At 38.5% G+C, this 13,966-nt stretch overlaps 1 protein-coding gene across 2 annotated transcripts; it reads right to left on the bottom strand.

Moving 5' to 3' along the window:
* Positions 1-8,488: 8,488 nt before the first annotated feature.
* LOC113014399 (uncharacterized) lies at positions 8,489-13,174 on the bottom strand. Of its 2 annotated transcripts, XM_026155904.1 has the most exons (5): positions 12,193-13,174; positions 11,828-11,924; positions 11,345-11,455; positions 10,732-10,898; positions 8,489-10,399 (listed from the first exon to the last, which is right to left on the bottom strand). In XM_026155904.1, exons 1-5 carry the CDS (start codon positions 13,098-13,100, stop codon positions 9,937-9,939), a joined length of 1,746 nt encoding a protein of 581 aa, XP_026011689.1. In that variant the 5' UTR covers positions 13,101-13,174; the 3' UTR covers positions 8,489-9,936. The 2 variants fall into 2 exon arrangements, with proteins under 2 accessions (XP_026011689.1, XP_026011690.1); XM_026155905.1 differs by having other exon boundaries at positions 11,828-13,174.
* Positions 13,175-13,966: the final 792 nt, after the last annotated feature.

The raw sequence follows: 13,966 nt of genomic DNA, 5'->3' as shown, positions 1-13,966 counted from the left end.
TGTTATCTTTTTACAAAAAACAGCTGAGCATGAGAGGTTTTTGGACCAATTTTGTGTTCTCCATTCTTTAAGCACCGGTTTGAGCACCATTTGAGCACCGGCACCGTTTCAAAAGTACCGATTTGGCACCGGTATCGGATAAAACCTAAACGATACCCATCCCTAGTTACAACATTGCTGCAAAATTGGAGCAACCAACACTGTCTGCACCCACATTCCCGCACATTTCACCCTCTGTCTTGCAGGAACGAATCTTGGAGGCATGAAACTACAAATATCTCTGTCATTGTGGTTCCATACCACAACTGATCAAGATGGCAAAGTGATTCTCTGTTCAGACTGTGTTACAGTTGATATTGGAAGAGTCAGAGAGCCTCAGGATGAGCCTGTGAGCACCCAGCTATAGGGCCAGACTCTCAGCAGCTTGCAAATAACACTGTATGGATGTCAAAACAAGGCAAAAACTGAATAGTCTTCCTGCTCAAGAAATGAACCCCCCCCCTCATGGCTGCCAATGTGATTTGGATGACCCTAGGACCTACACGCTTGGCAGTTACTCATGCACAACACATCAAGTCTTCTTTTGACCTTTTCATGCCATACCCTATCAAGAAAATCATCCTCGATTGCACCAATTTAGAAGGAAGAAGAGTATTTGGATGCTTACTTTAGGATTCCTGTCCTTGCTGGCATTATGCAGGTCCACAGTGGGCATAGCCTAACAGAATCCCTGTGGGATGAAGAAACTGGCGGAGAACTTTTCCAGTCAACGATGTCTCTTAAAACTTTCGAAATACCATATTTCTAAGATTTTCAGGGCCGAGTACAATAACCTCAGTTTGATCTGAATTAAGAAGCAGAAAGTTAGCGGCCATCCAGGTCTTTAGGTATATAAGACAATTTAACTAATGCAATTAGTTAATTGTTAATTGGTTAACTAATTGGTGTGTGTTATCTGGCTTCGTGGATAGATAGAGCTGGGTGTCATCTGCATAGCAGTGATAATTTATGCTATGTCTTCTAATGATGCTGCCTAAGGGAAGCATGTATAGTGTAAACAGAATTGGTCCTAGCACTGAACCCTGTGGAACTCCATAACTAACCTCAGTGTGTGAAGAGGACTCTCCATTTACATGCACAAACTGGAGTCTATTAGATAGATATGATACAAACCACTGCAGCACAGTACCTGTAATACCTACAGCATGTTCTAATCGCTCTAATAGGATATTATGGTCGACAGTATCGAACGCTGCACTAAGGTCTAGCAGGACAAGCACAGAGATGAGTCCACTGTCAGAGGCCATAAGAAGATCATTTGTAACCTTCACTAAAGCTGTTTCTGTGCTGTGATGAGCTCTGAAACCTGACTGAAACTCTTCAAATAAACCATTCCTCTGCAGATGATCTGTTAGCTGTTTGACAACTACTCTTTCAAGGATGTTTGATATGAAAGGAAGGTTGGAGATTGGCCTATAATTAACTAAGACTGCTGGGTCTAGAGATGCTTTTTGAGTAAAGGTTTAACTACAGCCAGCTTGAAGGCCTGTGGTACATAGCTGATTATTAGAGATAGGTTGATCATATTTAAGATTAAAATGACGATCAGTAATATGTTCTGGCTTTGCGGAGGGCTTTCTTATAAAGCAGCAAACGAGTCATCTGCTTTAGGCTACGTGTTTGAGAATTATACCACAGAGTCAGGTACTTCTGATTAGAGACCTTAGTTTTCACAGGAGCTACAGTATCCAGAGTCGTACGTAGTGAGGAGGTAAAATTATTAACACGATAATCGACCTCTGTTGGAGCAGCGTTCAGATAGCTGCTCTGCTCTGTGTTGGTACAGGGCATTCAAGATGATAACAGTGGGTGGATTATATTCTTAAACTTAGTTACAGCGCTTTCAGAAAGACATCTACTGTGATAAAGTCTACTCTCCACCGCTGTGTAATCAATTATTGTAAATGTAAATGTTATCAGGAAATGATCAGACAGCAGAGGGTTTTCAGGAAACACTGTTAAATGTTCCGTTTCTATGCCATATGTTAAAACAAGATCTAGAGTGTGATTAAAGTGGTGGGTGGGTTCTTTTACATTTTGAGAGAAGCCAATTGAGTCTAATAACAGATTAAATGCCATGTTGAGGCTGTCATTTTTAGCATCTACATGGATGTTAAAATCACCCACAATAATTATTTTATCTGAGCTCAGAACTAAATTAGATATAAAGTCTGAGAAATCAGACAGAAACTCTGTGTAAGGCCCAGGTGAACAATAGATGATAACAAGTAAGACTGGTTTCTGAGTTTCACAGCTGGGGTGGACGAGGCGAAGCATCAGGCTTTCAAATGAATTAAAAGTCTGTCTTGGTCTTTCATTAATTAATAGGCTGGTGTGAAAAATTGCTGCCACACCTCCCCCTCGGCCTGTGCTTCGAGGTTTCTGGTAGTTAGAATGACTCGGGGTGTTGATTCATTTAAACTAACATAATCATCCTGCTGCAACCAGGTTTCTGTAAGGCAGAGTAAATCAATTTGTTGATCAATTATTCAGTCATGTACAGAGACTTGGAGAAGAGAGACCTAATATTTAATAATCCACATTTCACTGTTTTACTCTTTGGTTCAGATGTGGATACTGTATTGTTCTTTCTTTGTGATTGTTTATGTTTAAATTGTTTGTTGCTGGTTTTTAGTTTGTTTTTTGTCTGTTTGGGAGCTGACACAATCTCTATGGAGATGGGTTTTTGTGGGGGTAGCAGGAGGAGAGAAGCTGCAGAGAGGCGTGTAAGACTGCAACTCTGCTTCCTGGTCCCAACTCTGGATAGTCATATTTTGGGGGGTTTAATAAATTTGTCCATATTTCTAGAAATGAGAGCTGCTCCATCCAAAGTGGGATGGATGCCGTCTCTCCTAACAAGACCAGGTTTCCTCCAGAAGGTTTGCCAATTTTTTATGAAGCCCACATCGTTTCTGGGACACCACTCAGACAGCCAGCAATTTAAGGAGAACATGCGGCTAAACATGTCACTGCTGGTCTGATTGGGGAGGGGACCAGAGAAAGCTACAGAGTCCCACATTGTTGTGCAAAGTTACACACCGATTCGATATTGATTTTAGTGACCTCCGATTGGCGTAACCGGGTGTCATTACTGCCGACGTGAATTATGATTTTACTGTATTTACGTTTACCTTTAGTCAGCAGTTTTAAATTTCCTTCAATGTCGCCTGCTCTGGCCCCTGGAAGACAACTGACTATGGTTGCCGGTGTCTCTAGCTTCACATGTCTGAGAACAGAATCACCAATTACCAGAGTTTGACCCCCAGTGGGTGTGTCGCCGAGTGGGGAAAAACGGTTAGACACATGAACGGGTTGGTGGTGTACCTGGGGCTTCTGTTTAAGACTACACTTCCTCCACACCGTCGCCCAGCCGCCCTCTTTCCCCAGCTGCTTGGGGTCTGCCGGGGAACAGCTGGCAGGGCCTACGCTATCTTCGGCTGCACCAGCTACAGGGGCCAGGCATCTGGATGTAGTGTCGGACCAGCGGCGTCTGCAGGTCTAGGTTTATAACCTGAGAATTGAGAACCCTCAAACCATTCTAGAATAGCACAGAGCAAGAGTCGTTTGTTAATAACCACAGGTTGATGTCTGCTTGCCAAACAGTGTAAAACTTACGGTGACTGTTTAAATTAAAAGGATTTTAAGAGCCCGATATGTTGTGACCCGTCCCACAGGCGAGTGAATTATTTTGTGTTGTTTAATAGTAGGGCTGCCACGATTTGTCGACTAGTCACGATTACGTCGACTATCAAAATCGTCGACGACTGATTTAATAGTCGACGCGTCGTTTGAAGCTTTGTAAGATCCCAAAAGACGCAGGAATAAGCAGCAGGATTTAAGAGTGTAATAACGGACTGAAACAGAAGATGGCAGCACTGCATGTACAAGGATGCCAGCTGCCGTTAAACCCCGAAGAAGAAGAAGAAGCAGCTGTGTCCCAGAATTCATAGCGCGGCCCAGCTCAGTTTCCAACAATGGCGGCAGCTAGTTAGTTTTAATATTACTCTTATTATTCTTTCTGGGTCACAAAATAAACGTTTAACATATTTTCAGCCGAGAATGTAGCTGTGTAAACCTCAAATATCGGCTCAGTTTATCAGGACACCACATATTTTCAAAAGCGCTCCGATGTTTTCGGAGACGTCTGTTACCCACTAGCTCGATAGCTAGATGAAGGGAGAGGAGGAGAAAAAAGAACTACAACCAGACAAAGCTCCTAGAAGACTGAAATGGATGATGGTTGCAGCATGCAAAAAGAAAATGATATCTGTTGACTACAGCATATGCTTTCTCACAGATTACCTTGTGGGAGTAGCTGGACCAAACTCTATTGGTATTTCAAGTTTGAAATCCCTGTTTGACCAGACTAACATTTCAGATGAGGTACCTCTTGACATAAAAATCCTTTTATGTTGTCATAAAACTAATGTTAAATTCTGCTTTAAATACACTTTATTGTACAATTTACTTAATGAATCGTATTCCTTAGTTCTGTTTTTATTTATATGTATTTATTTATTTGTTTTATAAGGTAATAGATGGCCTAATCTATTTGCAGTGTGAGGTATGTTGAAAAGCTTGTTTGATCATAATGACATAGCATGTTTACGTTTTTTGTAATGTATTTGAAAACATGTATTTATGTTATTTTCCAATACCAAGCCAAATCACTGGAAAAATTTTGGATGGGTCCACAAGAGCACAAAGTGCATACTTTTTGAAGGTATGACTTGGACTGTGGTAACTATGTTCTTATCACAAAGGGTTTATAAGTTGCCACTATAAACAAACAGCATTTTCCAAAATTGAAGCCTTGTCAGGAGAACCTGAAAAATACCTTTCTGAAACCTTTTCTGTGTAAAGACTTGTTCAAAAGCAATGCACACAGATTAAAACATTTCTGTCTTGGCCAACTGATAAAGAACACCAAAAATTGAGTGGTGCGTGTTGAGTCTGTGGTCTTGATTTGTTTTGTACACACTATAGAAATTAATTAATGTAAACCAAAAATGACACTCTCTCTAGTGCATGATACTTTTCAGTGTCCCTCATTAGGAAAGCTCAAGGCCCAAGCCTACCATATCCATCTTTTTACAAAACAGTTTTGTGACATACCCAAGAGGACCATAGTCTATATGAATTCATTTGGCGAGTCGGAGGTCAGAAAAAGTGCGGTGTTGAAAAACTGGAGGTAATTAATTAACATATTTAACATAACATATTTAATTTAATTGAAATCATTACCGAACGTGGTTATTGATTTCTCTATATGCTTTTTATTTGTAATAACTGCGATCTCTCAGCTCATTTGCTTCAGCAAGAGGCTGCGCTGGAGAGTGGACCTTGTCACATGTGAGCCACTTACATCAACAGGATGGGAACTCATGTGGAGTGCATGTCATAATGGTACTGAAAACTATAGCTTTAACCTATATAAGTAATGTTTACATTTTTGCCTATTCAGTTTTTAAAGCCTTAGAGGCAGGATGGTAAAATCTCAATTTTTTTTGTAGATTGAACCATTTCAGCAGTAATGCTTTGCTTTGGTTGCTCTGTTTTGTTTTGTTTTTCTCGGGGGGGGGGGTTAAAAACAAACAAACATTTCTTTGTTAATCTAATTCTTTTTGTTCTTTTTTTTTTTTTCTTCGTCAATTATTAGTTTGCCCAATCTCTCATTGACAGTAAAACACAAGTGGAGGAGTACAACACTGAAATCACAAAGCTCAGGTCCCGACTTTGCCACTACTTATTTTCCTCAATAGGTAAAGATAAAATTAGCTGCCTTCTTTTTCTCTAACATTGGAAAATGTAACTTGTACTTAAACAAATTATATTTTGCAGATCGAACTAGGAAGTGCAGTCAGTGCTGGTGTGTGATTGCAGCCAAAGACCGGGTACACTATGACATGTCCTTAGCCATATAGATTGTTTATTTAATGGACTTTGTTCATTTGTTTTTTGTTTGTTTATTTCTTCTTCTTCTTCTTTTTTTTTTTTTTAATTCACAGGTGCAGTGCCAGAAATGTGGTGCATACAAGCACATGCGTTGTTCAAAGTCTGTTTGTGGCATCTGTATCTTCTGTGAGAGTAAGTCACAATATAACTAATGTCCAAAAATGTTTAAAGTGAAATTTTTTTTCGTAATTTTGCCTTTGCACACCAGGACTGTGTAATTAAAGTGGACGTTTCAAGATCCAGTTTTTACACAAAACTATTTTAGACATAACTGTGTCGTATTGTGGGGATTTCTCTTCACAATTAAATTGATATAGTGCTGTTTATATCATTCTTCTTTATGTAACAGCACAGTGCAGCACAGCAGAGGGAAAGGAGTTGTGCAGCATAGTGGGTGGCTATACAGGAGGAGCAATAGAAGTAGCCAGTGAAGAATGTCATCAGGGAAAGCATCAGGCAGCGAATGACAAAGGAAAAGTTCCTAAGGGAGAGAACATCTGCAGCAAATCGACAAGTAACAGTGAGATAGGAGGACTGACAGTCAGAGATGAAGGTACACAGACTGAAAGAGATGAAGGTACACAGACTGAAGACAACGAAAAAGAAGCAGAAGTATACGGCACAAGTCTCAGTACAGATAATGCTGCTGCTGATGATGTTGACAGGATCGATGCAGATGCAGAATTTCAAACTGATTCAGAAGGAACTAGTACAGTTTACAGAGTGCATGGTCGCTTATCTGTACCAAGCTCAAAAAAGAAAACCTACACAATAACAGAAGACGAGATCAAGCGCAGAATCAACGCAGAGAACATGTCAGTTCATGTTTTCAGAGGTTTGATTGGGGTAGGTATACATTTCGTGATTTTGATGTCACCTGAAATAAATCCGGGTTACTCGTATCAATGAAGTGACAATGTGGCTGGAAATTGTGCATTTGCTGCAACATATACACAATTACACCATGTAAACAAAAGCATTTAACTTTGTGCGCGTGTGTGTGTCTCTCTCTGCTCTTTTGGTGTTTGCACTTTTTCTTTTTTAGGGCCGTAAAGCCAAACTGCCCACAATGATTCTTGACAGGCCTAAGAAGGCCAAAACTAAAGTAACGGTGTTTAGTGTTCTGAGTGAAGAGGAGGCTGGGGAGCTAGCCCTCGGGTTTGCCGGAAGATTGGCCTGCGATGTCACAACAGACATGGTCTGTAAAGGCATCGACCATTCAAGTGCTGATATGACAAAGTAAGTTAGTAAAACAATATGAAAGTTGTATCTTTTTTGGTATTATTTGTCATTTCCCCGTATTTGGGTTATTGGTGTAACATTGTTAATCTTACTTTCTAATAACAGACAGACTCTTCTCAAAATCCAACACAATCTTAAACATGAGCTGACTGATTCCTCAACCTTCAGTTTGCTGACACACACCTTTGGCCCCGCTGCACTGGATTCTGTCATTTCATTCCTGTGTGAAAAACTTGATCTTGTCTCTTAAATAATGAAACCTTTTGTGACTTTTGTTTGTTCTGTAAATCAGAATCTTGAAAATTGTTCATTGTTGTTCTAAGTTTGTGTTAACTATTTGGCAAAAATGATTGGTTCCTAATCCAAACAGCATAATGACTGTTCTAACACATATCTTAAAAATGCTACAAAGAAAGAAAATTATCACATATGTTTCAATATGAATGTAATTGTGTCACACTCGGTTTGTAGTAGCTTTCCTGTTTTATTTTGAGTTTTGGTATGTTTACACTGTTATTTTTATTTCCCGTGTGTTCGTCTTCCCTTATTAGTTTTACTGTATTTAATTAGTCTGATTTAATAACTTATAATTATTTACTTTCCAGTGTGTATATATGCTCCTCGTTTGGATTATTGTTTGTTTGAGTTCTGCCTGTCTTTTCTATTAAAGATTTGGACTTTTGGACTATTAGTGGACCTCGTAGGTTTTTATTCTGTTCAATTGGTAATTGACTGGGTTTAATTTAGTGGCCTGGAAAACAGGCCGGAGGGGTCTGGTCATTTTAACCCCCTAAGACCCGAAATCTTCCATGGCATGCATTTTTAATTTCTCTTTGATATTTGGGCCGATTGGAACCCGATGAATGTAAAAAGAAAGAATTACCAGGTTTTGTTTTTTTTACCTAATTTTTGTTTCTGAGAAAAATGAGAGCCACATATGAGGACATTAATTTGAAATTTCGATAGAACAGTTGCAGTATAATGTCCTCATAACTGTATATCAGGCACTTGTTGATCAAGATTTAGTATTTTGGTCTAAATAACCCAAAATGTGATGTCCACATGTGTGGACGCCAGGCTGGAGTAAAGTGTTAGAGCTATTTATACCTATGTAAACTTTTATACACTGGTTTTTACCTGTCTTGTTTCAGAAAGGTTTAAAAGGGTAATGTCCACAGTTTATTTGTTTATTTATTTGTTTGAATTCAACATATTTTATTAAAGTAATTGAGCTTGAACACAGAAAAAACTGAATCAAATAATCATAAAATCAAATCACTTGCACTATACTGAAGTCTAATCTACTCTGAGCTAATGCCGGTTTCCAACACTAATGATCGGGTGAAGGAGAGAGATGAGGGTGTGCACGGCCACTGGTGCTCTTATCCCTGTTCTTTGTGATACAATCCAACAGGAAAGCAGTCAAACCCTTGGACATTAGCCAAGTTAACGTTCACAAATATATACACACAGAGGAACTCTGAGCCCCAATGTCAGCATTAGCACAAACATGCCACTTCATACCAAATCTCAGTGTGAGGTCAGGTGTTAGTCTCATTCCATTATTCTGGCTATATTTTCTTACTCATTACTATTAAACTTATACTTAAGACTAACTATTAACAAAATCACACCCCAATAACTCTGTTATTACACTTTGTATTTAATCATAAAAAGGCTGGATGTTGAAACCTTTTACTTCTATTTTGCATGAGCCAGGATTCTCAACAGCTGATACTCTATGTCCAAAAAGTGACAGGTATCGTTTTATGGAGCAAAAAACTTAAGAGCGCATATTTTATAAATAATACCAACAATTACAAATGCAGACCTTTAATAGTAATAAGTAATCCTTTATTTATAATGCATAGCAATATAAAAATAGTAACATATGAAAATATTACAATGGGCACAGATGAATTTGTATCAAAAACAGCAACCAAGCCAAAGTAATGAATAACACACATAAATAACAACTGCTTGAGAGAGCAAACAATTTCTTTTCATCTGTTCCGTGGCAGAAAGTTAAGACAACTATTCAGCTTTAGGTTTCAATAAACAGAAGTAATGGATGCAGTCCCTTTGAAATGTCACACAAAAGTCTACTTGTGCATATACTTAGCTTTAACTCTTCTCTTTTTTGTTTTGTATTCCAAAAGGTTTTCATTTTCTCCAGAGGATGTCTCTCTTTCAGTGGTTATCGACTGTTCACATTCATTTTCACAGACTGTTGGAATGTCGATGCTGGCCGAACGTTTCTTGCTAGAATACAATGGCCTAATTTTGCGTGCATTATCTGTCGTCTTTATTTCGTACTGGCATATACTTTTGCCTACTTGTTTTGTTTTTAAGACATTTGTATGCAGTTCATCTATCATTGCAGTAATACCCTCTGGAATGAATGCCCACTGTTTAACTGTGTCTAAAACAGCATTTAGTTTTCCAACTGCATCTTCTGTGCATTTTTTGTCTGTGCTTTCAACTACAGGAGTGTCATTCAAAGTTGATAGAGGACTTTTCAGAGAGTTTTTCATTTGTTTAAAATGGCTACAAGCCACCTTCAGGCAAGCACATGTGTTATAGTGAGAGAACGTACAACAAGTGCACTGAAGTGTTTCAGCCGATGCAAAAAAACACAGATTTCCAAACAAACTTGGCATTTTTATCACTTTCAAGTCCTCACAGTGTACAAAGTAATGCCTTTCTTTCACTGCAATTCTTGCCAAGGTCTGTTTCCATGTTTGGATAGATGTCATTGTCAGCCTCTGCTAATTTTGCAAGTAACACTAGATGCTTGCAAAGAAGTCCTCGTAAGCCATATGTACAGTTGCAGTAGGACTCAACAGGGCAGACATCATACACCATGTCTTCTCTTGACTCAGATGGGACTTGATATGCATTAACTCCATGGCTGTTCTTGACTGTAATTTTAAGAGCCCAACCACTTTCCATCAGTCTTGAAGCAGAGTCTGAAACTTGAGACAAGGTGTCAGCAAACCTGTTTTTCATGCGGCCCACATCTTGCAGGGTTTTTATGACTGAGAAGTAGTCGTCGGCCTTCCCTAGGAGCACTTCAATCAGATCATCCAGACGCCTATTCGTGTAGCCAGATAAAAACTGGTATTTCAGGCGGTGGAAAAATCTGAAAAACAGTTATTTGAAATGATTAGTAACTGTAATTGAAGGAATTTAAAGTTTTAATCAAGACTGTATTATTTTTTAAAAAATTGGAATACCTATTGCACACGTCTTTTATAAAGGAATGCTCTGTGCCGGTTTAGCTGATTTAGGCAAATCCACCTACTCTGTTTTTTGTTGTGATAACATAAAAAACGCTGCTAGAATTTAAAGGATTTGCCTAAAACCTGTTCTGGCAATGACATGACGAACCTACTCAGTTTAGCCTCTTGGATTAAAGCATAATATCTTTTTTTCAGCAATACAATTGAATGAGGTCAAAATAATAAATCATACCTTTCAATCACATTGTTTGTTTCAGAACGAGCGTGACTGAAGCGACGGCCGTAGTCACACCACATGTGGCCAATGCCTTCCCAGTGCTTCTGAAAATACTGGCACACCAAAGGGTATTGCTTAAATGTCTGGCAGAACTCTGCTGATGTGGCTTTAAAGTCGTCCTCCTAAGAGAATTGGATGCAACAGAATATATTTCAATCCATTTAACAGACCTATTGAAATCTTTAATATTATGTATTGAAGCCCTTTTCCTTTTATTGAATAACATTAAGAATTTTAAGTTATTAATAATATGTCGTGTTTTTGTATTAAGAAGCAATTATTTCTTCCCTTACAATGGCTAAGAAGGAACACTAAACCTATAAGCATATTTGGTTTCAGCATCTGTCTGTGAAAGAATCCCACTCACAAGTTCTACTGCACAGTGGGTGACACAATGATGTTCTGCACAGCTTAAGTACTTGTTTTGATAAGCAAGATAAGAAGCCAGTTTTAGAAATTGTTTCAAAAATCTATTTTGTATCTCTGTAACTTTTTTTAGCAACTGAAAGTTATTATGCTCTTAGTGTAATCAAGAAATCAAAATGTGAAATAGACAAATTACACTTACAGATGTGCAAGCTTTCAGCTTACAAAAGAAAGAAATGATTTCATTTCTCTTTTGGGTGTTAGAAAGCCCATGGACCCCGGACTCTGATTTTGAAAGCCATCGATTAACAGCCTGTGAATGTAAGAGAAAAAAAGTTAATCTGGAGAGAGAGACAGAGGAGCAGCTGTACAAAAAGCATAAAAGAAAGCTGACGTCAAAAATTACTTTGTCACTCACTGGACAAGAGGACCTGTGCATTACAGAAATCAACCAGGCAAACATATTTTTAAATGTCAAAAAGAGCTTTGGGAAGCAGCCACCAGAAGATGAGTGCACTGTGGTCTTAAATGGATGGACATAGTCACTCAACATTTTATCCCTTTATATTCATTAACCTGAGTAGGTGAATATCACAATGAGGCAAATCATAACAACAGGACCCTGTTGTAAAAATGTGTTTCAGGTGCATCTTAGACAACGTGAAAAGAAAACAATGTGGTTTACCTGCAAGACATGGTACCAGCATAGAAGGATAGCTGACTCTGGAAAAACCTTCTGCAAAGCATTTATTTCCGCAAAGTCTTTGTCAACCATAAATGCTCTACAGAAAAAAAGAAAACACTAAATGAGATTAAACAGTATGAAAATGTTTTTGCTATCTCAAAGCACCACTTCAATGCCAAATTAAACATTTCAACTCACAAGTAGATATATAAAATACTGCATACAGCCTATAGGAATAACTTTAACAACTGGAAAGGAAAGTTTTTTGCAGCCCATGCTGCAGCTATAGCATTAGATTCTGGCATGTTATAACTTTTTTGAAAAGGAATTATTTCAAAATTAATAGCTGTCAATGTATTATTTACCTCGGGGAAGTTGGGAAATGCTCACAAACTATTCCAAGAACAGTTTCCAGGGTTTTCTGACTTTCGTTGCTGACAATAGCATAGGCCACAGGGACTCCATGCCCATGATCATCTCTTACAACAAGTGTGAATAAGGGAAATGAATACTGGTTAACGCAGTGCGTGGTGTCAACAAATACTAACTGTTTTGCATAGTTCTCCATGTTTGATTTCATTACAGGTGTCTGCAAAACAATCATTAGTTCTTGGTCAGATGTGTATGGTTGATAGAAGAGAACATGTTCTTGATGTTTTCCATTAAGTAAGGTATGTACACTTTGACTGTCTCCACAGTTAAAGTGCTTCTTCCTCATCATGCAGGTTCTAACACTGTCAATGTCACGTGGTGTGACAAAATGCTCTCTGTTGTGAAGATCTCTGTGTCCATGTTCTTTGGCCCATTTATGACATTCGGTTAGTACGATGGCTGGCTTAGTTCCAAGGGAAAGCAGTTCCTCAATCTTCCTCCTCAAATCACTGGAAATATTGTTGAAATGTGCGTCTTTTGGGTCCGAAGGATCATGCCCATCATGCTTATCATATGTACGCTGCACGATGACTGTGTGGTCTTTCCAACATTTGAGTACTTTAAATGAAACATAGGCCTTACAGCCCACTGCTCTGTAGCTGTTTCGACTTTTTTCCCCAGCTCTGATGCAGTTGAATTTGTAATAGTCTCTTTTCCTGTCTTTACCTGAGGCAACATTTAAACATTTATAATGTCCATGAAGGGTTAATGAGTTCAATTTTTCTAACACAACACTGAATGGGTCCTCCTGGCATTGTGACACATGCACACAAAGTTGTGTATCTTTTCCAGTTCTTTTTTTTTCCTCATTCAGAACACTTCTTCTAATTATGTCGTCCATTTCTGGTGGAAAAATAACGAAGGTTTAATTAGTCAATATTCATTAATTCATTTTAACTTGTTTTGGGGTTTTTTGCAATACAATGTAAATATTAAATATAATATTTAAAAAAAAAAATATATATATATATATATATATATATATATATATATATATATATATATATATATATATATATATATAAAACAAACAGGGGCTAAAAGAAGCTAAACTTTCATATGGTATGTCTCTGGCAACTTTAACATGATGTCCCAGGGACAACATCTACACGATGTCCCAGGGACAACATTTACGCGATGTCCCAGGGACAACATTTACGCGATGTCCCAGGGACAACATTTACGCGATGTCTCAGGGACAACATTTACGCGATGTCCCAGGGACAACATTTACGCGATGTCCCAGGGACAACATCTACGCGATGTCCCAGGGACAACATTTACGCGATGTCCCAGGGACAACATTTACGCGATGTCCCAGGGACAACATCTACGCGATGTCCCTGGGACAAATTTGTAAATTTCTGGATTACTGTTAATCTCCATAGAATCAAGAACTCATGTCCAGTTTCACAGCTATGGACCAGTTAATTATGTTTCCAGGTGATAGTTTGATTCATAGATTCAGCACACAACCATAAGTCTAGGCCTTTTAGTCCAGATTCTCTTCACTTATGTTTGTAAAATGATCAGGGAAGCTACTGCAATTTTGCCTGACCCAACCCCCGGGCCACGAAACACCCAAAAAGTTGGGGAACGCTGGTCTAGAGAACACTGGTTAGCTAATGCTGTCGTCAAGTAGCCTATCGCTAGCAAACAAACAGCAAGCCAAGTGAGGAACATATGTATAATGCTTACCATTTATTA

The sequence above is a fragment of the Astatotilapia calliptera genome, chromosome 22 (assembly GCF_900246225.1).
Source record: "Astatotilapia calliptera chromosome 22, fAstCal1.2, whole genome shotgun sequence".
In the NCBI taxonomy this organism is placed as follows: domain Eukaryota; kingdom Metazoa; phylum Chordata; class Actinopteri; order Cichliformes; family Cichlidae; genus Astatotilapia; species Astatotilapia calliptera.
Note: the sequence above shows the minus strand (reverse complement) of the source record. Positions and strands in the feature narration are given on the sequence as shown.

Coding starts and splice junctions, on each gene's coding strand:
- LOC113014399 (XM_026155904.1), bottom strand. CDS start 13,100: ATGGACGACATAATTAGAAGAAGTGTTCTGAATGAGGAAAAAAAAAGA. Junction 11,456..11,827: donor GCTGGTACCATGTCTTGCAG/GTAAACCACATT, acceptor TTACATTCACAG/GCTGTTAATCGATGGCTTTC. Junction 10,400..10,731: donor ACAAACAATGTGATTGAAAG/GTATGATTTATT, acceptor ACTGTTTTTCAG/ATTTTTCCACCGCCTGAAAT.